Source organism: Chaetomium globosum, genomic scaffold (genome assembly GCF_000143365.1).
Source record: "Chaetomium globosum CBS 148.51 scaffold_1 genomic scaffold, whole genome shotgun sequence".
In the NCBI taxonomy this organism is placed as follows: domain Eukaryota; kingdom Fungi; phylum Ascomycota; class Sordariomycetes; order Sordariales; family Chaetomiaceae; genus Chaetomium; species Chaetomium globosum.
In genome coordinates, this window is record NT_165976.1 from 5,682,318 (window position 1) to 5,709,148 (window position 26,831).

At 56.7% G+C, this 26,831-nt stretch overlaps 7 protein-coding genes across 7 annotated transcripts in view; 3 read left to right on the plus strand and 4 right to left on the minus strand.

Moving 5' to 3' along the window:
* Positions 1–3,200, minus strand: part of CHGG_01842 (uncharacterized protein) — a gene marked incomplete at both ends in the record, with an annotated part of 4,625 nt that extends 1,425 nt beyond the window's left edge. The window contains 3 exons of the mRNA XM_001221062.1: positions 75–560; positions 1,075–1,890; positions 1,971–3,200. Of these exons, the coding sequence (XP_001221063.1) occupies positions 75–560; positions 1,075–1,890; positions 1,971–3,200 (2,532 nt within the window). The remainder of the gene's footprint in view (positions 1–74; positions 561–1,074; positions 1,891–1,970) is intronic.
* A 1,701-nt stretch (positions 3,201–4,901) lies between these two features.
* CHGG_01843 (uncharacterized protein) lies at positions 4,902–8,381 on the plus strand (the record flags this gene model as incomplete). Its single annotated transcript, XM_001221063.1, has 3 exons — positions 4,902–5,332; positions 5,385–6,966; positions 7,017–8,381. 3 exons carry the CDS (start codon positions 4,902–4,904, stop codon positions 8,379–8,381), a joined length of 3,378 nt encoding a protein of 1,125 aa, XP_001221064.1.
* Positions 8,382–10,428: 2,047 nt separating this feature from the next.
* On the minus strand, positions 10,429–11,726 carry CHGG_01844 (uncharacterized protein; the record flags this gene model as incomplete). The annotated part of the gene is made up of 2 exons (XM_001221064.1): positions 10,429–11,561; positions 11,636–11,726. The coding sequence occupies 2 exons, from the start codon at positions 11,724–11,726 to the stop codon at positions 10,429–10,431; spliced, it is 1,224 nt and encodes a 407-aa protein (XP_001221065.1).
* Positions 11,727–12,249: 523 nt separating this feature from the next.
* Positions 12,250–13,610, plus strand: CHGG_01845 (uncharacterized protein; the record flags this gene model as incomplete). Its single annotated transcript, XM_001221065.1, has 3 exons — positions 12,250–13,000; positions 13,124–13,465; positions 13,591–13,610. 3 exons carry the CDS (start codon positions 12,250–12,252, stop codon positions 13,608–13,610), a joined length of 1,113 nt encoding a protein of 370 aa, XP_001221066.1.
* Positions 13,611–14,312: 702 nt separating this feature from the next.
* Positions 14,313–15,586, minus strand: CHGG_01846 (uncharacterized protein; the record flags this gene model as incomplete). Its single annotated transcript, XM_001221066.1, has 2 exons — positions 14,313–15,494; positions 15,548–15,586. 2 exons carry the CDS (start codon positions 15,584–15,586, stop codon positions 14,313–14,315), a joined length of 1,221 nt encoding a protein of 406 aa, XP_001221067.1.
* Positions 15,587–18,471: 2,885 nt separating this feature from the next.
* CHGG_01847 (uncharacterized protein) lies at positions 18,472–19,570 on the plus strand (the record flags this gene model as incomplete). The annotated part of the gene is made up of 3 exons (XM_001221067.1): positions 18,472–18,499; positions 18,708–19,341; positions 19,405–19,570. 3 exons carry the CDS (start codon positions 18,472–18,474, stop codon positions 19,568–19,570), a joined length of 828 nt encoding a protein of 275 aa, XP_001221068.1.
* A 557-nt stretch (positions 19,571–20,127) lies between these two features.
* On the minus strand, positions 20,128–23,630 carry CHGG_01848 (uncharacterized protein; the record flags this gene model as incomplete). The annotated part of the gene is made up of 5 exons (XM_001221068.1): positions 20,128–20,266; positions 20,338–20,670; positions 20,724–21,700; positions 21,830–23,141; positions 23,197–23,630. The coding sequence occupies 5 exons, from the start codon at positions 23,628–23,630 to the stop codon at positions 20,128–20,130; spliced, it is 3,195 nt and encodes a 1,064-aa protein (XP_001221069.1).
* Positions 23,631–26,831: the final 3,201 nt, after the last annotated feature.

Below are 26,831 nucleotides of genomic sequence, written 5' to 3' on the forward strand. Positions count from 1 at the left end.
TTCCCATAGTCGATGCATCCCAGTAATTGGATCCCTTGTGCGTTTCTTCCTCTTCCTCCTCTTCGGATAAGAACTCGGCGGCTTCTCCGTCTAATTCGGCTGGCAGCGGAAGAGCGGTGTCGGAGGCCGGAGCGTCTTGGACACTCTGGATGATCGTCTGAACTTCTTCTTGGTGTTCTGGCGAACCGACTTGCACTGGCACTGGCAGTTGCTCCTCGGTGGGGAGAGGTGTGCTCATCGTCTTGGGCGCATGCGCTGCTGTGGTTTGGGTCACGGGTTGGGGGTTTAGTGCAGTTACCCGTTCGGAAACCCAACAAAGGCCGGTTGTGGAAGGAAGTCACAGGGCTGCACGGAGTAGTTGGGGTACAGGATGCGGGGCACTCGCCGGAACCTCGGCCGGGCTGTGGGGTACGTTGGGGTGGTAGCAGCCCGAAGCCGTGAAGTAAAGTACATGCTGTATCTGGTAACACCAGAGCCGGTAATATCCGACGTTTGGGATACAGTACGGTATGGTATGTATAAGTCAGGGGTTGGGGATGATATGAGAGAACCTTGGATTTCTATATTGGAAAGGAGGAAAACATTTAGTTATTGTTGGTTTGCTTGGGTTTTGAAATGGCGAATGCCCCTTTTGACTGACATAAATACCCTTTAACCAACCCACTTCTACGAGACCTCGCTACACGACCTCGCTACATCGGGCGCATCCCAATCCTCAGCCCCTGGCCCCCAGTCCTGTAATCACGCCCCGTTCCCGCAGACGGTCTAGGTGATGGTCTTGGTGATGGTCTGGGTGACGGCCTCGGCGACGGCCTCGGGGATGGCCCACCTGCATTCCCCCTTGGCTGGGGACTTCCCCTCGGGCTATTCTCCCTCGAAACCCGAGCCACCTGCGGACCAGGACTGCCCCGTGGACTGACTCCCTGCCTCGAAACCGACCTCACCCCAATACTAGCACTAGAGCCAGCCCCAGAACCCGCACCACTCCCACTCTTCGCCGCCCACCCAAAAACTCTCCCTCCCCAAACTCCCGTTCGAACCCGCCCCCAGCCCGCTGTACCCCAGCCTACCCACCTCCGAAGCCCGATCAGCCCTCCCCCTCCCACCCACACCCAGCACAGCCGCCGAGGGCATAGAAGAAGCAGAAGGGACAGCCGGCGCCGACGCCAACCGGCTCCTAAACCCCCCACCCCCCTCTCCACTACCGTTACCCAACCCACCACCACCACCACCACCACCACACACCGCGACTCTCAAAAAAGAATTCTCCGAGTCACCATCACCCACCACACAAAACCTGTCCCCCCATACCCCAAAAACACTTATATAGTTCTTCAACCGCTGCCGCCGCCTCTCCTCCGCCGTCTTGGCCAGGATGAAATCGGCGGCGGCACCGACCAGGTTGTTCGTCCGTGCGGCGAGGGAGGTGAGCGAGGATTTTGGTTTGAGGGCGCGGGTGTTTGTGTTGGAGGATGTGGATGTGGATACGGGCTGGGGTTGGGAGGTGGATGTGGGGAGTGGTTGGGGGGTGGGATTTGGGTTTGGGTTTGGGCGCGAGTTGTTGGAGTGGTGGATTCCGTCCTGGGTGGTGGTGTGGTGGTGGGGGTGGGTGTCCTGGGGGAAGGTGGGTTGTTGCGGGGTGTTGGTTGGCACGGGGGGTGGGCTGCCTGGTGCGGTGGTCATGGAGGTGGCGGAGGTGCGATGGAAGACTTTGGCCATGATGCCGCTGCTGCGATGGTGATGGTGATGGCGGGGGCGCCGGTGGCGGTTGCCGTCGCTGATGTCGCTGGTGATGGAGGCTGGGATGGAGCCGCCTGTGTCGGAGGTGCCGATGGTGTTTGGTTTGCTGTCCGAGTCGGAGTCGGAGTCAAAGTCGAATTTGCTAGGGAGCTGGGGGCCTCGGGGTGGGGAGGGGGATGGGGAGGGCCTAAGTGCTGCGCGTGGAGGCGACCAAAGGTGCTGACGCTTACTGCGCGGGGAAGCTCTTGTTGGGTATTGTAGGGCCGCCACACGGGTTGGATACGTTCGGAACTGCCTGTAGGGCGGGCGTCTGGGAAATGACCCAGCTGGTGAGGGTGACGCCGCTGATGTGGCAGAGGGGGAAGCGGTTTGGGGTTGGGACTGCCATGGTTACCGGCGCTGCCTGTGCCGTCTGCTTGGAGAAACCGCTGAGCAGCAAGCTCTGCTCGTCTGCTTCTATTTTCTCCCTCGGGTGAGTTTGTACCTGCTTCTGCCACTTCCTTTATCGTTTCGTGGTAAAGATCCGGGCTGAACTTGCCGCTGGGCGTGTTCCATCCGGGGCTCATCCGTTCACTCTCTAACCAGGGCGAAAGAGCGGGCCGTGGTAAATATCCACCGTATCTGGCGGGTTCTGGCAGTTCCTTTTCCGGGCTACGGCTCGGTCTTGAAGGTCTTATGAGACGCAGCGGGCTTGGGAGGCCAGTCGATCCAGTGCTACGCCGGTAGGGATGGCCGGAGCCAAAATAACCCCAGCTCGACCCCGAGAAATAACCCTTCCCGTGCCCCTCCGCATCGCCGTCCAACTCGGAGACGGCCGTCTTGGGTTCCTCCGACCCATAGTCGCTGCCGTTGTTGCTCAAGGGAGACACCTCTTCACCATGTAACTGGATTTTGTGCTCTTCTCGGATTCGCTTCTGCTGTTGGATAGTCTCCGAAAGGACCCCAATACCTGTGACCCTCTGGATCTTCTTTGCAGAGTCGTGCCCCGTCGGAGTTGTCTCCCGATAGGTCGGCGCATGAACGCCCGATATCTTTTGTATTTTGGAGATTGACAGCTTGTGTTGTGGCTGCGGGGATCTGAGCAGCTCGGACTCGGCTCCTGGAACGCCCGCGGTGTTGACCTTCAGTCCCTCTTTCTTCTGGTGCTTCTCTGCGATTTTGTCTGTGTTGGAGGTAGTTTCAGCCTGCCCGTTATCCGTAGGGTCACCACAAAACATGAGATAAATACTACCCTCGGCAGGACTGACCACAGGCGCAGGAGTGGCCAGGGCCTCGTCCACTTCCTTGCTGAAAGCAGACACCCTGGGATCTCTCTGGAGCGGTACCGGCGGCAGCGATCTCTTCCCATACCTCTCAACCTCCCTGAGCGGAGGGGGGGCGAGTGGATGGTGAGCGGGTGCGTGTGACCCTGACCACCCCAGCGTCGAGCTGGAGACATCGGGGCTCCGTGGCAGAGGCATATTGGGAGGCACGTTGAAGAATATTGCAGTATGTGATCGTCGAGCGGCTTGGATTTTCACCTGAAGGGGCCCGACCGTTGTTACAACCTGGGAACGACTCAAGTTGGTTGGTTCGGATGGAACCAACCACGTTGGCATTGGTTTGGTTAGAAAATCCGAACAAAGACGAGCCTTCGTCGATATTCCGGGCCGACTCTTGCTTTGTGTGTTGCTTCCCATCATCGCCGCCTTCCGTCATGAGACAACGTGTGCCTTTGTTCAAGCCCGCCCGGAACAAAACGTGGGCTTGAGCTTCGATAACGAACCATTGTCGTGGATGGCGAATGGCGAAAAGAACCAATCCGTGCCTCAATGTAGAAATATCTGTCAAGGTTCGTTGGGCTTGTTATGAACTGTCGGCATACTCACACACACACACACACACACACACAATTTATTCCGCCCGGCGGGCCTAACCCGAAAGGGCAACTATCATACAATCTACTAATACATATCCTAAAATGGATCCTGGTCTCATGAAGCCCGTACATCCTCCTTTTCTGGCTTATCTCCTTACAATTTTGCCCTCTCTGCTTGTGGGCATACACACACACACACACACACACACACAATTTATTCCGCCCGGCGGGTCTAACCCGAAAGGGCAATGTGGGCATACAGTCACTAGCGAAACCGGCTTCCGCTTTGCTTTCACACATCTTTCTGGCGCACGGACCGTTTATGCATCTAACCAGCCACACCGTGTGCCCTCGTACCCATTGGTGTACTGTACATACCAGGCAGGATATACATGGTAATGCAACAACGTAGTATTACGATGGATGACCTTCAGCCAACCTGGACTGTCAGCCAGAAATGGCTGTTATTACGATGACCGTGGTCGAATAATAAGCCGAACCCGGCTCTTCCATCAACGGTTAGGTTAATAGATAAGAGAGGGCACGTCTGGCTTCCTTGACCAAGTGCTGGATGACGATGGTTCTAGTTGTTGCTGCTCGACTGCCGGCCCGCCCGTCGTCTGCCGTCCGCATTTCGGACGATGCGGGTACGGTCTCCGTGTCGCTGTTTGTCAGGCAGTGGGCTTAAGGTGGGGTGCATTAAATCCAGCCGCCGCCCAGGGGCCATTGCTCTCCATCTTCAGGGCCGAAATCAGGGCACATTTGCTATTGGCCAATTTAGCCGCCAGAGCATGCGACTGTGTATTCCGTAATCTGTACTCCGTAGTCGCTGCTAAATTTAGCTCGTGCCAGAATCCGGGCTTGGAGGAATCGAGGGGTCCTGGAAGTGAGGCCCTTGTAATCTGTACGCACTCCGATTTTGCGGACCCCACGCGATCATCGGATCAAGCAATCTGACAGGCCAAGCACTGTTCTTCGACGGAACGCAGCGACTTATCCCTACAAGGGAAAGCAGAAGCTGCCATCTTGTGAACGATCACACTGTCGCCGTTGATGAGGTGATGGTTTATCGTCGATGAGTAGGTTAAAGCGGCTTCGACAAACCCCGCGCTAGGCCAACCCTGCGCAATTGGGTCGAGGCAGTTGTGTCGGGCAGCGGTTGGGCAGCGCGACGCCCTTCTCCCCAAACCTTGCGATCTTCAAACAGATTGCTGTAACTAGCCACGATTCTCCATCGCTCCCTCGAACCAATTCCTCAATTCGTACATATTACACGTCAATCGTTCCGTTGTTTCCCGGCACGATGGAGGGGCTCGGGGCCGTCGCAAGCGCCATCGCCGTCGTCGAGTTGACCGCCAAGGTCGGCTCTCTCTGTCTCGAGTACTCGTCCGCTGTTAAGAGCGCCAGGTCCGACATCAAGCGCCTGCGAAAACATACCGATACCTTAAAGACAACCGCTGAAGGCGTACGAGAGCTCCTCCAGGGTCCATATGGAGCTCGGCTCGAGACGTCGCAAAAGCTGCGCGAAGCCCTTAGCAATACCTGCTCGCAGCTTGGTGATGTCGCTACGAAGCTGGAAGAGAAGTTGCACAAGGGTCATAGGGCAAAAACGATGAGACGTGTAGGGCTGCGAGCCTTCGGGTGGCCGTTCGAGAGCAAGGACGTGGACAAGATCATTGCGAACCTTCAGCGGGACCAAGACTCCTTTTCCGCCGCTCTTCAAATAGATCAAATGTATGCGCAAGCCTCATACCTTGGTTAATACATAGCTAACAGTAATTTCCAGCACCGAAATTCTCGATATCCACTCTAAGATCGACCTAGCAGCGCTCCCGGTCGCAAGCGGCGCGGCCTCCGACTCGCACGCCGAGGAGCACAACGCACGTTGCCACCCCGACACCCGGACCAAGCTCCTTCGCCAGATCCGGGAGTGGGCAAGCGATCCTCAAGCCGAGAACATATTCTGGCTGAACGGCATGGCAGGAACAGGAAAATCCACCATCTCCCGGACCGTGGCCACCTCGTTCGCGAAAGACGGCCTACTTGGCGCGAGCTTTTTCTTCAAACGGGGAGAGGGCGACCGTGGCAACGCTGGCTTGGTTTTCCCTACCATTGCTCGCCAGCTTGTACACAAAATTCCTGCCCTGGTGCCTTCTATCAGAGAGGCCATTGATGCCGACCCGGACATTCCCAAGAGAGCACTAAGGGACCAGTTCGAAAAGCTCATCCTCCATCCGCTTGGCTGCATTCAGCGCACCACGGCAATCGTGGTCATCATTGACGCTCTTGACGAATGTGATGGAGACAAGGACGTCAAGACTATCATCTCACTGTTCGCACAAGCAAGCGTCATACGCTCCGTACGTTTGAGGATTTTCATCACCAGTCGGCCTGAGCTGCCTATTCGCCTTGGTTTTAAGGACGTCCAGGGAAAATACCAAGGCTTAGCTCTGCACCAAATCCCAGAGCAAGTTGTGGAACAGGACATATCCACATTTTTGGCGTATGAGCTCACGCGAATCAAGGATGAATACAACGGACAAGTGCCACTAGGTTGGCCGGGCGAAAATGACATTCGAACTCTCGCTCAGATGGCTGTCCCACTGTTCATTTTTGCCGCAACCGTCTGTCGTTTTGTGGACGATCAGGGAAGGTCGAACCCTGCCAAACGACTAAAGAAAGTTTTGGAATACCGGACGGCAGCTCGCAATTCCACGCTCGACAAACTCGACGCCACATATCTCCCCGTCCTCGACCAGCTCACCTCTGGACGTACCGATCAGGACAAGGCCGAAGTGCTAGCCGAGTTCCGAAGTATCGTTGGCCCCATTATACTCCTTGCTCAGCCGCTCTCAGTACGGTCACTAGGACAACTTTTAGATGTCGAATGCGAAAGCGTCCACGCATTGCTCAACTCTCTCCACTCCGTCCTTGATATCCCCTCAGTGGACGATGCCCCAGTCAGGCTCTTTCACCTATCCTTCCGCGACTTCCTGGTTGACCCGGCCAAGCGTACCAAGAATGAGTTTTGGATCGACGAGGCAGAATATCACAAGACGCTTACGGAAAGATGCATCCAACTGATGGACCAATGCCTGGGACAAGATATCTGCTGTTTAAAGGTGCCGGGAATGCTGCGGTCAGAGCTCGACCAGCAGACTATCAACGCCCACCTGCCGCCTGAAGTTCAATACGCCTGTCAGTACTGGGTCCACCACCTAAAGGAAAGCAAACATAATATCGAGGACGACGGCCCAGCCCACGCCTTCCTGACAAACCATCTCCTTCATTGGCTTGAGGTTTTGTCTCTCCTGGGAAGGCTCTCTGATGGGGTGTTGTTGATAAGAACGCTTCTGCACGCTGCCCAGGTCAGTTAATAATACCGTTATAATGCTGTATAGTAACTAAATATTGCTAGCTACAGCCGGATACAGCTCCTAATTTTGTTGACTTCTTGAACGATGCAGAAAAATTTATTCGCAGTCATGGAGCGATTATGGAACGGGCTCCATTACAGATATACGGTTCTGCACTTGTCTTCAGTCCAACCTTAAGTCGGGTCAGAAAGCAGCAGTGGAAGAAGAGGCTATCGTTTATCAAATCGGTCGCAGGTATTAATGACCACTGGGGTACGCTCCAACAGACGCTCGAGGGGCATAGCCGTTCGGTCACGGCGGTAGCGTTCTCAGCGGATGGCAAAACGCTTGCGTCAGGTTCGTACGACAAGACCATCCGGCTCTGGGATGCGGTCACGGGCACGCTCCAACAGACGCTCGAGGGGCATAGCCATTGGGTCACGGCGGTAGCGTTCTCAGCGGATGGCAAAACGCTTGCGTCAGGTTCGGGCGACAAGACCATCCGGCTCTGGGATGCGGTCACGGGCACGCTCCAACAGACGCTCGAGGGGCATAGCGGTTCGGTCACGGCGGTAGCGTTCTCAGCGGATGGCAAAACGCTTGCGTCAGGTTCGTACGACAAGACCATCCGGCTCTGGGATGCGGTCACGGGCACGCTCCAACAGACGCTCGAGGGGCATAGCGATTTGGTCACGGCGGTAGCGTTCTCAGCGGATGGCAAAACGCTTGCGTCAGGTTCGGACGACAAGACCATCCGGCTCTGGGATGCGGTCACGGGCACGCTCCAACAGACGCTCGAGGGGCATAGCGGTTCGGTCACGGCGGTAGCGTTCTCAGCGGATGGCAAAACGCTTGCGTCAGGTTCGTACGACAAGACCATCCGGCTCTGGGATGCGCTCACGGGCACGCTCCAACAGACGCTCGAGGGGCATAGCCATTGGGTCACGGCGGTAGCGTTCTCAGCGGATGGCAAAACGCTTGCGTCAGGTTCGGACGACAAGACCATCCGGCTCTGGGATGCGGTCACGGGCACGCTCCAACAGACGCTCGAGGGGCATAGCCATTGGGTCACGGCGGTAGCGTTCTCAGCGGATGGCAAAACGCTTGCGTCAGGTTCGGGCGACATGACCATCCGGCTCTGGGATGCGGTCACGGGCACGCTCCAACAGACGCTCGAGGGGCATAGCGGTTCGGTCACGGCGGTAGCGTTGTCGTTAGATTGGAACTCAGGCTTAGACGCCTCTAAAAACCGGGGACTAGGAGGCGATATTCTCTTCTTCAATGGCGAATGGATCACCAGGGGTGGAAAGAATCTTCTCTGGCTTCCTCCCAATTACCGGGCAACGTGCACATCAGTGTACAACCATACATTGGTCCTAGGGCATGCCTCTGGGCAAGTGACATTCTTCCAGATTGTTTCCGCTTAGTAATGAATATTATATATTTATATTTTTGATATCTTTGTCTTTGTTCAAGTGAAGGGTCTGGGAGAAACGTTTCCTTTATGCTACTTAGTTTTCGCCACTTACGCAAATGATGACAAGTACGTCTTTGCCACTCCCTGGCACCTCAGACGATTTGAGGTAATATGCAAGGGTCGTGCACCTACCGAGCCCCCGCAGTGGACACCTATGCCGCACTTACATCCGGCAGTCTTCAGCTCTCTCGGGCTTCCACCCCCGTTGGCTGGCGCTTTACTTGTCCCAAAGCATCGAAGGCTGGTTTGAATCGTGCGGATGGAGCACAGCCAACTACGCTGGCAATCTGAAACTGGTCAACGAATTGTTCAGGATCATGTCTCGGATCCGATGACGTTGAGAGAGCGGAAAATTGGCGCCATGCTGCGGAATACTTTACTGCAATCGCAAGGAGTTCAGTGCTGCTTGTATGGCTGTGAGAAACCTGTGAAGTGCCGTAGAGGCCCTCACCTCGACAGAATGCGTCAACAGGGTCACATGACCCATGTGTGCTGGAGATGGAAAACAACAGTCCCTGCGGCGATGCTAGGATCTTGTGTGCCCCACCTTAGAGGGACTGCGGCCGACAGCAGACAGCTAGATGGGCGGGCCGACAGTTGAGAAGATGCAGCCGGAACTATCGCCATCCAAGATACTTGGTCAAGGGATCAGCCGCGCCCTCTCTTATCTATTAACACGTTGGTGGAAACTGCAATGGAGTCGGATTCGCATTAAAATTTGTCGGCAGTCATCGTAATGACCGTCATTTCTTGCCACAGCCACTTTTTGCTGACAGTCCAGATTGATTACCAGGTTGGCTAACAGTTCCCGGTTGGCTTACAATCATCGTAACACAGCGTGTACAGGAGCGCGTGCGAGGGCACACGGTGTGGATGGTTAGATGCATAAATGGTTCGTGCGACAGAAAGATGTGAAAGAGAAAAGCGGAAGCCGATTTCGCTAGCGACGCAACACGGCAGGACGCTACGCCACAAACGCAGGATCCTGCCATGTGGTCAACAGCCCTCCGTATCGCATGGGCAAAGCGGGCACCGCCCACGTCCTTACCTGACAAAGTGGGCAGACATTCCAAGAGAGTCGATATAGCGTTACCAGGGAAGCACACCCAACTATTATACGACCACCTGTCCCGAAGCGAGGCCGGCGTGCTTGCTCAGCTTAGAACAGGCATGGCCAAGCTCAACACATACCTGCATCGCATCAAAGCAGCACCGTCAGATCAGTGTACGTGTGGACAAGCCAGAGAGACAGTGGACCACTTCCTCTTCCGATGCAAGCAATGGGATCAACACCGTAGGGAGATGCTGCAATGTACGGATGTCCACAGGGGGAACCTCTCCTTCTACCTGGGAGGAAAGTCGCCCTCGGATGACAAGGACTGGTCCCCCAACATGCGGGCGGTGCGGGCGACGATACGTTTTGCCATTGCCACAGGTCGTCTGAGGACTGAACAACAACAGAATGAAGCAAACTAACCTCACCATCCTAAACCCCGACTAACACCCCCCTTCATCTCGTGTCACACGGAGTAAGCGCGCTTCAGCCGCCGAAGATAGGACGTTGGACACTTGGAGACTAGCCTTCAAGCCAGCTTACTATTCGTACTACTAACCCACGAGCATCCGCAGCAGAGAGGGCAAAATTGTAAGGAGATAAGCCAGAAAAGGAGGATGTACGGGCTTCATGAGACCAGGATCCATTTTAGGATATGTATTAGTAGATTGTATGATAGTTTGCCCTTTCGGGTTAGGCCCGCCGGGCGGAATAAATTGTGTGTGTGTGTGTGTGTGTAGAGTCGAACGTAACGCGGTGTATTCTTTAGGGAAGAGATATTAGTCTACCAGCTCATAATTGAGAGAATGAGATATCTGTCCATACCTCTGCCAGCAATATTCAAACGCCCTTCTAATGCCCACGTAAACCGCAATATACATACAGGCTTTTCCAATAATGCCACACAACACCGCCAGATCACCCTAACGCCTGAGAACACCCCTCAGTCCTCGTCCTCGTACTTGTTACCCTGGTAGTCCCCTAGCAAAACCATGTCATCCATGCCCAAACCTGTTGTCGAATTCCGGACCCATTCCGTCTCGACCCGGAAAAAGATCCACACCCAACGTCTAAACACCTCCAGAAACTGAATGAGGAAAATGGAGCTCTCGAAGTCGCTGATGCGATCCATGCTCGAGTTCAGCTTGATCATCCACGTGCACCGCAGCACAAGATCCAGCACAATGACAGCGTAGTAGACCCCCGGTTTGTGCACCAGCAGGGTCCGCCGCAGCCCAAACGGATGCTCGGGCGAGTCGCGGTTCTTCGAGAAAAGCGTCAAGTCCCAATCCTTAGCCACATCCCAGTAGAAGCTGTAGAACGAGTTGAGCAGACAAGCAACAACCCACGCCCTGTACAGCCCCGGCGAGCCGTCCTTCTGGCCCCGCAACATGGCCCCGAGCACAATCACGGGGAACGCCGTCGAGTACTTGGCTGCGTTAGCCAGGTGCTGACCACCCCATCCGGTAGCCTCGCGGTACGGGGCCTTGCGCACGCGCACAAACTCGATTAGACACTGGCGCAGCCGAATGGTGCTGGGCACGGCCATGATGAGCGGGACGAGCACGGCGCCACCGCACCCGCGGTCCGGCCTAGCCGTGGCAGAACCGTCGCGGCCCCCGAAGAAGAACATGCACAGGCAGACAAACAGGTCGGCCAGGATCTTGGCGTAGCTCGTGAGCACGTCGGCCAGCAGAATGTCGCCGAACTTGCCGTCCTTGGCCTCGGCCAGCCCGCCGACGCTGACCCGGCGCAGCGTCCACAGAAGGCGGCTGCGGCCCGTGTGGGAGACGGAGAGGCGGCGAAGCGGGATGGAGAAGAGCGCGGCCAGCACGAGCAGGTTGGTCATGGGCAGCCAATCGTAGTCGATCACGCGGGTCGGGTCGCGGCGGGTGAAAAGCCAAAAGGTGAGGATGGAGGCCGTCGAGGTGAGGGAGAGGAACAAGGCGAGGCGGTAGGTCGAGTGGTGGTGTGTTAGCTGTGCAGAGCTCGAGCGGCCGGGGTAGCGTATCAGGGCGGGCACATCGATGCGGCGGAGGTGGAGGAAGTGGAGGTTGAACCCCCATCCCCAGACGGCTGTAGTTTAAGTTTGTGTTAGAATTCTCTGGCTGGGTTTTCGATAATTCTATGATTTCCAACTCGTAACGTACCCAAGATGACGATGAAGGCAATCCGGTAGGGAAGCGGAAAGGTCAGGCTAAACGAATCGAGCTGGTGCTCGACAGCAGGATCACCATCCATTGTGCCCGTGTATTGGGGCCGCCAGCGTCATCGAAAGACGCTGTTGACGGTACGGGGGTGTTGAGAAACGAGGGTTGTTGGGCACTGTCAAACACGCAATGTGCAAGACTGAAAATCAAGAGAATGGAAGTGCTCGAGGCCAGAATTGAATTACGTCTTCGACCCCTGTATTTCCCCCCTTGTAAAATAAAAGAAATGGGGAATTTCCAAGGGAAAGTGACGACGTCAACCGATGCTTGGCCCCGCCGAGTCCACCCCTGGCTCGAACCTGTACCCCTGCCATGCAACCGCCCACAGATCCCTGGCTCTCTATCCGTGACCCGAGGTCCAGGCCGCTTGCAGCTGGTCAACTTGCCGAGCATCTGCACGGGCCGAACTGCAACAACCTGCACTGCATGCGCTGGTCGCGACAACAACCATTTTCACTTTCCCCGTCGCGACCCAGGACATTGAACTCTTTCCTGATTGCAATCAACACACAAACATCCTCACTCCCAGAGATACACTTAACCTCACCCACAAAATGGCCTCCCAACCACCGCCATCACGCCCTCCTCCGCCTCTCACCTCCTCCCCCTACCCCTTCGCCGCCGCGCCCGACATCATCCGCGCCCACCAAAAAGACGCCTACTTCCAAGGCGTCCTGACCAACCAGCTCAGCGACCTCCACCGACGCCTGCGCGGCGCGCGCTCCGCCCATGCCTGGGCCACCGAGACACGCACCTTCGCCGACGCTCTCTACCTCTGCCTGACCACCCTCATCGGCAACCGCACCCTCGGCGAAGAATACTGCGACCTCATCCAAGTCGAAGCCCCCGCTTCCTCCTCCCCACAACAACAACAACCCCACCAAACCCCCGAAACCACCACCGCCCCGACCCCCCCAACCGGCCCCCTCCTCCCCTCCCTCCCCCTCCGCGCCGGCTACATCACCACATCCATCCTGCTCCCCTACCTCGCGTCCCGCACGCTCCCGCGCCTCCGCGCCACGCTCCGCACGCGCCTCCAAACGCGCCTCGCCACGCTCACCCGCCAGGGGCGCGACGAAGCGCGCGACAAGTCCGGGCGGCCGGGCGCCGAGTACCGCGCGGTGCGGTACCTGCTGGCGCACTTGGGGGAGCTGACGAGCGGGGCACATGTGCAGGCGGTGGTGTTGGCGGTTTTCTATTTTACGGGGGCGTATTATTCGTTGTCGAAGAGGGTGTGGGGGTTGAGGTATGTTTTTACACGGAGGGTGGAGGAGGAGGTGGGTGCGGGTGGTGCGGGTGCAGGTGGTGCGGGAGGGAGGGCGGGGTATGAGGTGTTGGGGGTGTTGATGGTGGTGCAGATGCTGGTGAGGGGGTGGATGCATGTGAGGGAGCAGGTGGCCGGTTGCTGGGCGGCAGCATGTTCATGAGGGTGGCGATGGTGCGGAAGGGGGAGGAGTTTAGGGAGAAGGGCTGCGTTTGGGCCGGGGGCGGATGTGGATGTGTCGCTGGATGAGAATGCGTTTACGAGTAATAATGAGCTGCTTGGGGGTGGTGGTGTTGGGGGGGCTGGTTCGGCGCAGCGGACTCTGGGGCAGATTGGTGCCATGGCGCACACGCCGGTTCCGAGGGCGGGCAGGGCGAGGTATGATCTGGCGAGTGAAAAGGTCATGGGGTGGATCAAGGGGGAGCAGCAGAGAAAGTGCACGCTCTGCCTGGAGGAGTTGAAGGACCCGGCCGCGACGCAGTGTGGCCATGTGTTTTGCTGGGCATGTATTGGGGATTGGGTGAGGGAGAAGCCGGAGTGTCCGCTGTGCAGGAGGGAGGCAATGGTGCAGCACATCCTGCCTTTGCGGGTTGCATAGGGACAAGTTGTGTAAAGTAATGTAATATTGTAGGCGATGCCGGGGTCATGTAAACTTGTTGATATGAATCATGCATAGACGGGATATCAGAATCGAGAAGCAAATGTATTTCAAGACCAGCCCTATTTTACACCGCAAAGCGACGAGATCGGAGAACCCGAGGCACGAGCTTCGATTCCCTAAAGAAGGACAAAAGAGAAACCCAGCTGCACCCGTTTTCGTCCATTGACAGCTGGTAGTGTACAAGGTAATGAACGGCAAAACATACGCTTCGAGTTCGCTCCCGGTCCGCCCAAGGAAACGCCGATGTTAAAACATGGCATCAGTCCCAGAAGATTACTTCCAAAACCTTGCTCACCAAACAAGACAAGTCCACCAAAGCCAAACATCCTCCGTACTCCATCCCAAGAAGGAGCAGAAATGAGGAGGCAGAAGAAGCAGAATCAAAAGCACACGCCCCTGAAGCAAACGAGATTGCGAGTACAAACGCCAAGGTGAGTCTGCGACTTTGCACCTCGGGATGAAAGAAATAAGCCAAAAGATAACTCATGCCAACATATACCCACATGCCCAAACACGACAGAAGGTATCATGAAAAGGAAAACACAAAAGAAAAAAAGACATGCCACATGCCACATGCCACATGCCGTCATTAACTCCCATCCAATGTATTCCCCTCCCCTCATCCCAGTCCAAAATGCCCTCCCGCGATGCACATGCCGCTTCCTTGCATTACTTACTGATGACCCATAGGCTCAATCATCAATACAAAATAATACAATCTCTCCTCTGTCATTCTTTTTCATCCGTAGTGACCGCCACAGCTCCTTCTCCTCCATCAACTTGGTCACCGGCACCCCCGATGCGGCCCTCTCGCGATGGAACCGCTTCAGAGCCTTGTTGACGCTGCACCCGCGCTCGCTCTCGGGACCCTTGTTGACAAAGCTGAGGAAGTGTTCCGCCCGCGGTTTGTACACGATCATGGTGCCGCTTTCGTCCTTGCCGTCTTTAGACCCGGGTCTGAACTCGAGAAGTTTCTGCTCCTGTGGTGCCTCGAGGGCCTTGGTGCTGCGCTTCTTCTTTGATTTGGACGGCGTCGAGTTGGACTTTGACTTGGTGCGCTTCTTGGATGAGGGCTTAGGCTTGGAGCTAGCGGCGATCATAGCCATCAAGCTGTTGCCAAGGGTCTCGGTTGGGCGGCTGGACTTGTGGTGTCTCGACTTGGTCTTCTTGAGCGGGCTGGCTGGCGTCTCGGCGACGTCACCACCAGAGTAATCCGGCGACGGCGGGAAGACGGTGGGTCTAGACATCAACCGGTTGATGCCGCCCGTCAACCCCGAGTGCAGCACCGGCGGCGCATCTGTCATTATGTGGTCCGTTTCGATGTGTAACCTCTTCCGCTTCTTGTCTTTCTTGGCGTCCTTGTCGGTGTCTTTCACCTTCTTCCGCGCTGCCTTTGGCGCGGGGGTCTCGAAGGGGGTTGGTACCGCGCCGCTGTCATACCGGACCATGGTACCGGCGTCCTCGCAAGTCTCCTCCATGCCATTGGCCTCGGGCTCAAAACGGACCAGTTGTGTGTCCTCGTTCAGCTGGATGGGTGCAGTGGCTGGGAGGGACACGTGGGAAGCGGTCGGTGTCGGGTTGGCGACAAGGAAATCAAAGACATTAACATCAACGGGCGACCCAGCCTCAAGCGCCGAGGGAGGTGTTGGTGCCTCAGGGAGAGGGTCGCCGATGGATTGGTCGTCATCATCGCTGCGCTGTTCGTAGTCACGCCAGGACTCATAGTCCTCCGCGACATCTTCGACATACGCTGGGTGAGCCATGACGTTTTGGTTCGTGTTGTTGTTCGTGTTCTGGGTGGGACACGAGGCAGGTTGACTCTTCTTTTCACGGTAAAGGGCGCCTTGGTATTTCTGCGCTTCCGTCATGCAACTCTTCGTTGCTTATTAGCGGGGCCACATAAACACCGACAACGGACCGGTCCTACCGTATGCGAGCGGTACTCTGTACCAGGGAAGTACACCATGCAATCGATGCAGGTGAAGGTCGCCCCGCGACAGCGGTTTCTATGCGGATCGAGCTTCTTTTTGGTCAAGACGTCCCCGCACCCCTAAACAGAAGAGAGAAGAGCAGTTGTTAGAGGTTGTTGAATACGATGAGGTGATCCCGTGGAGGGGCCAGATGATATGATGGGGGGGTTATGGTGGCAACATAGGGAGGAAACAGGGAGAGTGACAGGAGATTCAAAGAAGCGAAGATCAACTTGATCAGACGGGAAGGGGTGTGCGGGATGGAGGGGTGGTGGGCCAGGGTGTGACCTGCTGGAAGTGACCCGTGGGCGTGGTGTGCAGCAAAGGTGTGTGTGATGTCAGTTAAGATTGCCCTCGGGGGTGGTCATGGGGGGGTGCGGACATCCCACCCGGCAAAGGAGGGGTGGAGGAGGGGGGTAAGGAAGGTGTTGGAATTGAGGCGCGGACGCCCGAGAATGCGCTTGTCTCTGGTAAAATGCCCAGAAAGCCGACCATGTCAGAGGGAGAAAGCCTTCCCTCCGAGGGCATAACAAAATAAAGGAACCACCCACCTCGCACGAGAAGGAAACCATGGTGGCGGTGGGATGGTTCGTCCAAACTCCCGGTTCGTCCCAATTGGCGCGCAGTATGCAGAAAAGTGACGCGGGTTGTCAACAGTGGCTGCCAAGAGTTGGCCTCACAGTTGATCCTGACTTTCCAACTGGATAGAAGTGATGTGAGTACCCGATCCGGCCAATCGTCCTTGAGTCGGCAGAGAAGTTGGTTGTTGCCCGGCTTCTGAGGGACGCCGTGATGAGGCGACGATCGAGGCGAGCTCTGATCCGGGGAGGACGGGTGTGGTATGGGCGGCACAGGGCTAGAATATGGGGGGGCTGTGTGTCGTCCCGTCGGTGGGTGGGCGGCTGAGCGAAAGAGCGAGAGACTTTTGGAGAAGCTGGAAGTGGGCTGCTGCGCCTTTAGGCACGAATAAGAAAGAAGAGTTGGAGGAGCTGACTAGCAGCAACGGTAAGAAATCGTGGGGAAGCTAACGGCGCATAAGAAACCCGCTAGCTCTGTATGTAGGTCTGAATTTGATCTGGCGGGATCTTCGATCAGTTGGCCAGTGGACGGAGGGGTTGGTGACTAGCAGATCTTTCCCGGGTGTGTGGCCATGGAGAAAGTTGAAGCTGAAGATGTTTTTTGGTTGGAGATTTTGGGCGCCGATGCAGGCAAAAGCTCCACTGCACGAGCCACAGCCCCTCCATTCCCCTGGTCGCGCCCGCCAGAACGGGATGACTGCGGGAGCAACCCATCACCCCGATTCGTGCATCAGAGAGCCGGCTTGGTGCAGGCAAGCGGCCAAACAGCCACTCACAGGCTCGCGATCGCTCAGAAGAGTGGGGAGGGGCGGCACAACAAACTCACAAACCCTTGCACGAAACTCAACTGAGGCGCGCTCTTCGTTGGTCGGGGAACAAGCGAGCGCGCGGTCCCCTTCTCAGTTATAAAAAGAAGCCAATGCTGGCAACCTGCCGACGGCCGTGGCCGCATCTGGTCATACGGGGCAATCAAGTCACTTGCGGGGGAATCCATCATCACGTCTGGATTCCTGTCCTTCTCCACGGGGTTTCCTAATGATGTGAGAAGTGGAAACAACTTTTAGCTACATACGGTTCGTGTTCGTTGCCGGTGCTAGCCCAGGAACCGGGCAGATAGGTAATGCAGGCGCATAACGAATCAGGTCCCCCGAAGGCTTCTCGAGCGTTTCAGCAGCGGCTACGGGGTTTGCAAACCTCCTGCGACAGCTTTGTCGCATGGCCATTCGCGGGGTCTTGGTTTTCTCCCAATGCACGCCGATGGGTGTTGGAACCCCCTTCCATCCGTCTCGTGTTTCAGACTTTGCGCAACAGCTTCCAGCCGAGTGGTTGGCGATCCTGCCTGGGCCTAGCGCATCGCCAGTGTGACGGGCCTGATGGAATCGTCGACGGGGTGCATGAACGCGGCACGATCCAATGCGAGAGCTCGGTGTTGCGCGCGAGTATGGAGATGTGCCAATTGCGTCGCCGTCAAACGGATTAGCCTTTCTCAAGCAGCAAAGTGTGGGAGCCGAAGGATGAAGTCGTCCGGGACAAGGCTCGGCAATCCCCTGAATTCGTTAATAGTCCAAGTAATGAACGCCGAATTAAGCTTCCCTTGGAAAGGCGGCCATATTCTGTCTGGCCAGGTGATCGGCTCATCCCATCCACTGCATTGCCGCGGGCCCGCTATCTCGGCCTGGTAGCCGGAGTCGGGCCACCTCCACCGGGGCCGGGGCGCCCCAGAGAGCGGGAGAGGAGAATGGCCTCTTTGATCGGCCGGGTCTTGGGCCGAATGGAAAATGAATTGGGCGATCCGCTTGGGATGGCGATTACATCATGCTCCGCCTCTCCAACGCGGACATTTCGACCTGCATTCAAATTTCCACACTGCTGCACTTTCCCCAAACCCTCCCTGCAGCAGCACGCAGGAACTTGCAGCAAACAGCGAGGGAAGCGCAGAAGCTAGAGGTTTTGGGCATGAGCTCCGCATTTTAGGCTTTCCCGCCCCAACAAGTGACACCGCCGGACTGGAAGGGGCGCCGCCAAATTCATCATCCCCCTGCCCACATCTGCACCTGGTCGTTTCTCGTTTCTCCATCTCAATCTCATCCCTGACCGCAGGTCCTCCACCCGGCCGCTATATTCCGCCTACCGCCCTTTTTCCCAACCCTTCTGACGACACGTCATGCCGGTCCCGTCGGCCAGCAATTCTTTCCTGGAGCAGACTGGCTCGCTGTTGAGCAGTGCAGCAGGCTACATGCGCGTGCCTGCGATAGCTTCTACTGTATGCCCCGACACCTCTGTGTATCCCGCCCAGTGCCTGAATGGCTGCGCCGCCAACCGCGCCGACTGGTTCAGGGGGCAAGTTGGAAGATTTTCCTTGCCGGCCTCAACTCGCAGTTGATGTGTGTTTGTTGGCTAACTGTTTCACTTGTTCGTCTAGGGGATCGCCGCGGTCTTGACTGGTCTCCTCTACTTTAAACAAAAGTGAATGATATCCCGACCCTCGCGTCTCACCCTTCGATATCCCTCATTCTAACGCGATATCCCGTCTATAGAGCATTAATTTATCCCTCCCACGTCCCCGCCAACGCCCGCACCGACGTCCCGCGCCCGAGCCAATTCCACTTCAAAGACTACGAGGAGCTTATCATTCCAACCAACGATGGCGAAAAGTTGTCGGCCTTCTACATTCGGGGGCCTCGCGGTGGGCCAAATTCCAAGGTGACGGTGTTGATGTTCCACGGAAATGCTGGCAACATTGGTCATCGTCTGCCCATTGCACGCATGTTGATCGCCGCTTCCGGCTGTAATGTCTTTATGCTCGAATACCGCGGTTATGGCATCTCTACGGGCGAACCTGACGAGTCTGGCCTGAACATTGACGCTCAAACGGCCCTCGACTACCTCCGCGACCGGGCTGAGACCCGCGCCCACAAGATCGTCGTGTATGGCCAGAGTCTGGGTGGCGCTGTCGGCATCCGTCTCGTCGCCAAGAACCAGGCTAGCGCGGACATCAGCGGACTGATTCTCGAGAACACCTTCCTCAGCATGCGCAAACTGATTCCCTCCATTATGCCGCCCGCCAAATACCTGGCCTATCTGTGCCACCAGGTCTGGCCGAGCGACAGCTTGATACCCAGCATCAAGGTGCCGACGCTCTTTTTGAGCGGGCTCCAGGACGAACTGATACCGTAAGCTATCCGCCTTTGCTTGTACTAGTCTGTGGTATCCAAGCTAACACTCATGTGACCCAGACCAATTCACATGAAGCGCCTCCACGACCTGTCAAAAGCCCCCATTAAGGTCTGGAAACCTCTCCCTGGCGGCGATCACAACTCGAGTGTGGTCGAGGACGGTTACTTCGAGGCCATTGTGGACTTTATGAATAGGATAGTGGCGGCGGACGGCGAGAAGCAATGAGCTGGCCGTGTTATTGTGCCACGACAGGAAACGAGACAGTGTCTCGGGTTGGTTACGGAACTACTGGATGCATGATGCCCGAGGTTTTGGTGCGGGGGTAGAGGAAAAAGGGGAGGGGGGCGGGTGGACCTGGCATTCTTCATTCCAGCTTTCTCGAGATACACTTGATACCCCGGCCTGCGCTTGGAATTTAGCAGGTTTCTCATTAGACTATGACCGAACGCACGGAATATGTGCGATATCCCGGAGAATGTGTCGTGTGTGTGTGTGTGTGTCGGGTGTGCTGGAATAATGCAATCCGACGCTAGCCGGCTGTAAGCCCAAAGATGGTGTGATGATCCAAGGGGAGGGGTAAACGGAGTTGCGGATTGGGATGTTAGACCGTCCCATTACTTTATATCAAACATTGCATTATATTTATTGATGCCAAGCAGCGTATATTGATGCTAAGAGTGTATAGGGTATATGCCGAGATCCGGAACTCCCGCGCTACTAAATCATAATGCTCGCCTAAACACTCATCCACAAGTCTCCCATCCACTGGCTCATTCCTCCTCTCACTCCTCTCCCTCCGCTTCCTCCACCCCCTCCTCCTTCTCTTCCGCCTCTTCTTCCTCTCTCTCAAGCGCCGCCAGCCAATCCTCCTCCACCCCTTGCCCAGCACCACCCGCCGCCTCCCGCTTCCTCATCTCTAGTCTCCTCAACGCCACAAACACCCCCCCAGCCCTCTTCTGCTCGCCCGCACCCCGCGCAAGCCCTCCACTCACCGAAGCCCCCCTATTGTTCCCCCCACGCGCTGACCCGCGGCCGGCCACCGCACTCCACCCCTCACCAGCATCCGCAGCCACAGCACCCTCCCGGCGGACAACCTCTCCCGTCGCGGCGTCGACGTGGCACAGCACGACAGAGGCGGCGAGCCTCTCCCGCGCGACGATGCGTGCAACGGCGGGCTTGAGGCCGGAGAGGGCCGTCTCGACCGCCTGCGGGTCGGCCGTGATGGCGGCGGGGCCGGGGGCGGCGACGATGAGGATTTCCTCCCGAGGGGAGGAAACGGGTGGTGAAGGCCAGAGCCGGGCCCGCCACGGGAGGCGGTGGCCCAGCTCTGGGGCGAGGGCCGCGTCCAGCTCGTCGCTGGTAAGGCCGAAGCGGCCACCCCCCCAACATGAGCGCGTTGAAGGGGGATCCTTGGCGGCGGGGGGAGGACTTGGGAGCGATGGCGGAAACTCCGGTGCGGAGTTTAGCCGCCTTGTCGGCCACTTGGAGGCACTGCCCCAAGGTCTTCTTGGGGGCGGACACGAACCGCGGCGTCTTGAAGACGCAGACGTGGCGATGCGGTCCGGGGTCCTGGCTCTCCGAGTCAAGGCCAAAGTCTTCGGCGAGGGCGTGGAGGAACGCACGCTGGTGAGGTGGCATCGGCTTGAACCTGATGCGCTTTTCCTCGGGGGCAGCAGCGAACATGCGAAGTTGGCGCTCCTGCGTCTGAGCCCAGCTGACATTCTCTCGGAAGAGTTTGAGAGAAGTGTCGGAGTACGGGATGTGCTCATCGGCGTGCGTGCTGGGGTCGATGTCCAGAGCTTCGGCGAGCTTCCGGTTTCGCTGGAGCCGTCGACATTCGTCGTCGCAGGTAAGGGTCGATTTTCCGGCAGGCGACGGGGTGAGCTTCGTAGCCTGGCATCGGACCTCCTGCTTGCGGTGTTGGCAAGGGCAGGTAACGAATGTCTTGGACTGGCACGGTTTGTCCTCTTTACAGGCGTAGGGCGCGTGGCATTGGTCGACGCACGTATGCTCGCAGGATTTTCGTACCTTGCCACAGGGTTGAGGGCAGTGTGAGCCTGAAATGTCAGCATCTTCGCACTCTCCAGGTTTGTGGCATGGCTTTCTGCATTCGTGCGCTCCACACTTGAGCTTCTTCCCACATGGAAGACCGCATCTTCCTTCGTCAAACCAGCAGGGCTGGTTCCTCAGCGCCTTCTTGCCGCAAACGCAGGGCTTCGACACAAGATACGGGCACTTCGGGCAGGGCGTCTCGTCGGTGTGGCACAGGTGGGGACCAGATGGATGGCCGCATGGGGAGGCTCTCGTGCAAGCGAAGCGGCACTCCGGTGGCGGCATCCCACAGGGCTGTGGCGGCTGGAGAATGGTTCGTCCGCAGGCACAGCTGATGTCGTCGAATATGGCCTCTGGGCACGAAGGGCATGGCCCTCTGTGGCAGAGCTGTCGACAGGTGTGCTTACCGCACTTGAGCTGGCGGCCACATACCTGGAAGCAGATGTGCTCAGGTTCATAGTTCTCGTTGGCAGTCCGCTTGTGCTTCCGCCTCTCGGCTGCCGCCTTCTCGCCAGGGCAGCAGTGCTCTCCACACTCGTGCCGCCCGCAGTTGAGGTGGGCTTTGCAAATGCGGAAGCAATGAGGATGAGAGATGTTGCCTTGATGACACAAGGACTTGGTCGTTACCCTACCGCATCGGCACGGTATATCGGCAATCCGGGTGCAAGGTGCGCAAGGGCCGGTGTGGCATTCGCTTAGGCACAGATGGCCACAAGTCTGAGCCTTATTGCAGGGCTTGTTGCAGTGCGGGATCGGATCCTGACACGATTGTCTTGGTTCCACGGACATGGAAGCGAGTGGAGTTTTCCCGCATGAGCAGTGGGTGACGACGTCTGGCGATAGCGGGCAGTGGGCGGCCGCTTCATCCTGGGAATGGCACGGCTTTGAACATAGATGGTGTCCACAGTCGAATGGCCGGCCGCAGATATTGGTGCAGCGGAAAGATCCCTCGAACCACTGGTCTGGGGTCTGTTCGATGCCGGATGGGAGCTTGGCCTGCCCATGGTTGAACGACTCCAGGATGTCACCGCGCTGACTGCAAGGTATCTCTCGTTGTTCCCTTCCGCAATAACATACGGACAGCGTGGGGATGTCGCAAGAGCCGCACAGCCCAGGATGGCAGATTTGCGGGCAACTATGCTCTCCGCAGGGAAACAGGTCACCACAGATCTCTTGGCAACTCCAACCCTTTCCGTAGTCGGTTTCCCTGCATTTCTTGGTGGAGGTGTGTTTCCCGCAGAAACACGACTGAGTTGGGCCCATCAGTGTGCACGGCGGACAAGGTCCTGCGTGGCACATCAATGAGCACGGATGCGGGCAGGTTGCCCTCGGCTTCGAGCAAGTCTGCCCGCAGGTGTGGGGGGGGAGCCCGGGGATGGGCTGGGGGTCCGTCTCCTTGCGACACCAGCAATGGTGGACCTCGGGTTTGCCGACAAGCCCCGAGTTGCAACCCGGACACCGCCAGTCATCGTCGGCGCCACGGTAACCCCCAGGGAAGTCCTCGCGGAGCTGCAGCTGGCTTGTATACCATTGCTGCGCACAGAAGAGGTGGATCGATGTCCAGCATATCGAGCAGGACCACATTTCGGTGGTCCGCAGCACTTCGCCAGTGCAGACGATACACTCGTACTGGCAGCGATCAATATCCTCATGGATCCGAGTCATCAGATCCGGTGCCGTGGACTTTGCCACGAACTCTAGAATCACGGGCATTGTCCCCGGACCTGATTCGGAGGGCTCAGCACTATTGATCTCTGTCAGTATAACGTTGCTGGGGGGATGGCTGGGTATTGACGAACCCTAAGGATTGGGTGGGCTGGCCCGGAACAAACTCGGCGGCGGTGGCTCTGAGGCTGGGCCTGGGAGTATTGTTCCCTCCCTGGCGATGAGGCGAGGGAGGTCTTCGGCCACCTCGGTGCGACACCACCACCGAGCGCTGACCAGTGCCGCGCCGACTGCCACCCCGTCGGTTACCGCCACGGCTCCCGCCTTGCGCCCGCCGCCCCCGTCCCGGCTGGTTACTGGCTTCGGGGGCGGGGGCGACGGCGACGGCGGGAGTGGCGACGATAACCGACGCTGGCTGCGCTGGCCCCGGTTCGCTACCCTCACCGGAAGAAGCCAGTCCTCTTGGTCTGCTGGACTGGCCCTTCCGCGCTCTCCTTCCTCGTTGAGGACGTCTCTGAGACGGCCCCGGTTCCGAAGGCTCCACGACGGTGAAAGTCCTCGTCGTCATGGTGGTGTGCGCTTTTTGAAATACAGCGACTTCGGAAGGATAAGGAAATATACAGTCAAGGAAAAAATATCACTTGACTGAGAGGTTGAAAGCGAGTGTGATGAGAAAGGAAAGGCAGCTGGGGTGGGCGGTGCGCCATGGTTTATGGGCGGATGGTGGCAAATCCATCGCTCACAATCAGCCTCCATCATACAATCAGCCTGGTACAACCAGCTTGGCCGTATGAGTAATACCGTATCTTTGACATAATCGGCACTGTAGGTCGTCGTTCGCCGGCCCGATACAGCCTGATACGGCCTGATACGGCCCGTTGTGCTCTTATAATGGCTTACTTTTAGTTCAAAAAATGGATCAGTAAATGAAAATCACATAACTAGTTATATCATTTTTTTAGAAGAATAAACATTATAGTTAGAGTAGTTAAAATTAAAATGGAAGATACTTTTCGGACTATGTGACCGCCCCCCCCGGACTATGCACGTGACCCCACCTCCCCACACACAACCCCAACCCTGGCGCGCGCGCGCCTCTCCTTTTTGCACTCATCCATCAACTCAATTGAATTCAATCAACAACGCTCAATTTCTTCAGAAACGCAACAAGCGCTCGATTCCCAACAACGTAGTAATCGCTGAATTCCTTCGAAAACGCGATAAAATCTGCAGTCGCTGGCATCTTGTAAGCTACCTCACCCTAACCCTGGCGCACTTACAACCTTCTAGCCTTGTCAGCCATGGCTGACTTACACGTACCTGGTTACGAAGACGACGACCTCCCTGAACTACCTCCACCACTTTCGCAATATTCTAGATCTAAATTTTTATTGCGTTTTTTTAGCGATTCAGCCGCTCCCAGGTTGATAGATTTGACTGCGTTGTTGATTGAATTCAATTGAGTTGATGGATGAGTGCGAAAAGGAGAGGGGCACGCGCGCCAGGGTTGGGGTTATGTATGTGGAGAGTCACGTGCATAGTCCGGGGGGGCGGTCACATAGTCCGAAAAGTATCTCTCAACGAGTTAAAGGCAAAACGATTTGATCCGGATGTAGTTGGCGTGCTAAGGCCCTATAGGCCCAGTGCCTCCGGGCGAAATAAATTCCATCCATCCATCCAAGTATCTCTCATTAAAATAGGTTGTCACGAATATGCCAACAGGAGGGACCTCGGGTCGCGGGACGCCCCGAGGCAATCATTAAAAGGACCAATCAGGGAGCCAGGAAGGTGATCGAGGTGATCAGTGAGCTCAGTCGCCAAGCCGAGACTGAGCACACTGAGCACCAGGTAAAGATCACCAATCAGGATAACAATAGCTCGATAGTGATCAGTGAGCTCAGTTGCCAAGGGCAGACTGAGCACACTGAGCACCCTGGAATTAGCTAGGTATATAGTCACTCGTTCTGGAGAGCTCTGGGAGTTCTCCAGTTAGCAATCACAACTACAGTTCGCTACAAGCTCGAGAGCCTACTGTTGAGACAAGTCTTTGTTGTGCACTCTTTGGCTGCACCGAACCTAAGCACCCTTGAGAGATTACCTTCAACCGAAGCTGAACCCTAACAGGACAGGGTCCTGGAGTAGGTTCGTCACAGTACTTCTATGCTAACTACATCTCACACTTTAAAAATGATATTTTCTATAGCACTGGAGTGGTGATATGCTTATAGCTGCAGGCATTAAGAAGGTATCGCGACTACTTTATCCTATACCGTTAAAGATATAGGAGCGGCATTGCATACCCAGACTGCTAGGCTATTTCATGGAGTTTACTGAGTGCTACCAGTTACTCTATCCACTCGGCCTCACCAACCAACGCATCGACAGACTTTGTCCCCCGTTTTCCTTCCGCTTGCGACCGGGGCCGAGTGCCAATCAAGCTTCGGGCGAAAGCCGAAAGACCTCCGGTGGAGATCAGGACCGGGCGCTCCGGGATTGCGGAGATCCGGGCCGGGTGCTCTGTCCTGTTCGGCTGTCTGGTGACGGAGAATGCATCGTTTCTACAACAGCCTGGGTACCTGGGCGAGTTGCAGGAAGCGCATAATAACACCTACCGACCTGAACCATGTCCCCTCTCTGTTGCGATCAAGATCTTTACTCCTTGTCGATAGAGACAGGGTCGCATGACGGGTTCTCAGGGCACTAAACGACTTGACCAATTAAGGCACTTGACACACAGCAGGATGCCGAGTTGTCTTGGTTAGGTACTAGAAAGTGTCAACAGGGTACTCCCCGGGCATTCTGGAACCGCGTCCCATCCGCCCGCCGACAAAGCCGCCGGATGTCGAGGTCGTTTTGAAACCTTTGCTTGAGTCGTTCGTAATTGCGCATCCACATGCGAGCTAGACCAGACCTTGGCGCTTGCATGCGGCCAAAGTTTCGAGTGAAACAAGGACCGAGTCGTCGAGTCGTGAACATATCCGATGGATTGTTGAGCTAGTTACGAATTAGTTGTCGTATCTTCAATACTCCTAGCTCCGTTGGATCGGCAACGACATGGCGTGGTGTGGCGAAGGGGGTGTTTCTCCTGGGTCGGCCGCTCGGGCGGCGGACGATCGTGATCCGAGCACCCGGGCTCCCGAGAAGAGAGGCATTTAACTAGGGACGGGAACCGGCATTTCTCCCTATGGCCGGTATTTATGGGAGTTGTCCGACTTGGGCCCCTTGTACTTGGTACATAGGTAGTTTGTTGAGAGCTGCCCGGTTGTCACTGTGAATGCGCCGAAACACTCCGACTCCGATTCAACATTCTTGGTTGCAAGGAAAGCCAAACTCACACAGACGGGAGCTCAGCTCTTCTGAGCCACTGTCGGCGATTGGATTCGTTCCTGTCCAAACTAACAATTCGGCATGCAAAACACGGCGGCGCGTGATTAGCGTCCCCAATCAGCGCCTTTGCTCCCCACAGCTCCCCCGTCTTTGCGGGCTTCTCACTAGGCGATTGGCGCCTATTGCCGGATAAAGACCCCGCCTCGACCCTGCATTCCGGAACGAGCCTTGCAAGCCAGCCAACCGTGGTGAGTTCCCCTTCTCTGATCATCCGGCAGGAGCGCCTGCCTGCACATCAAGGGCCTCGGGCGACTCACCGTCTTCCAACTTTCCCACAGAAACTTAATTACAAGTAGTTTTCTCAACCCTTCCGCCGGCCATGACCTCGGAACCGACTTGAGAAGCGACCGGCGAGGATTCTATGATCCTAACACGTGGGCTT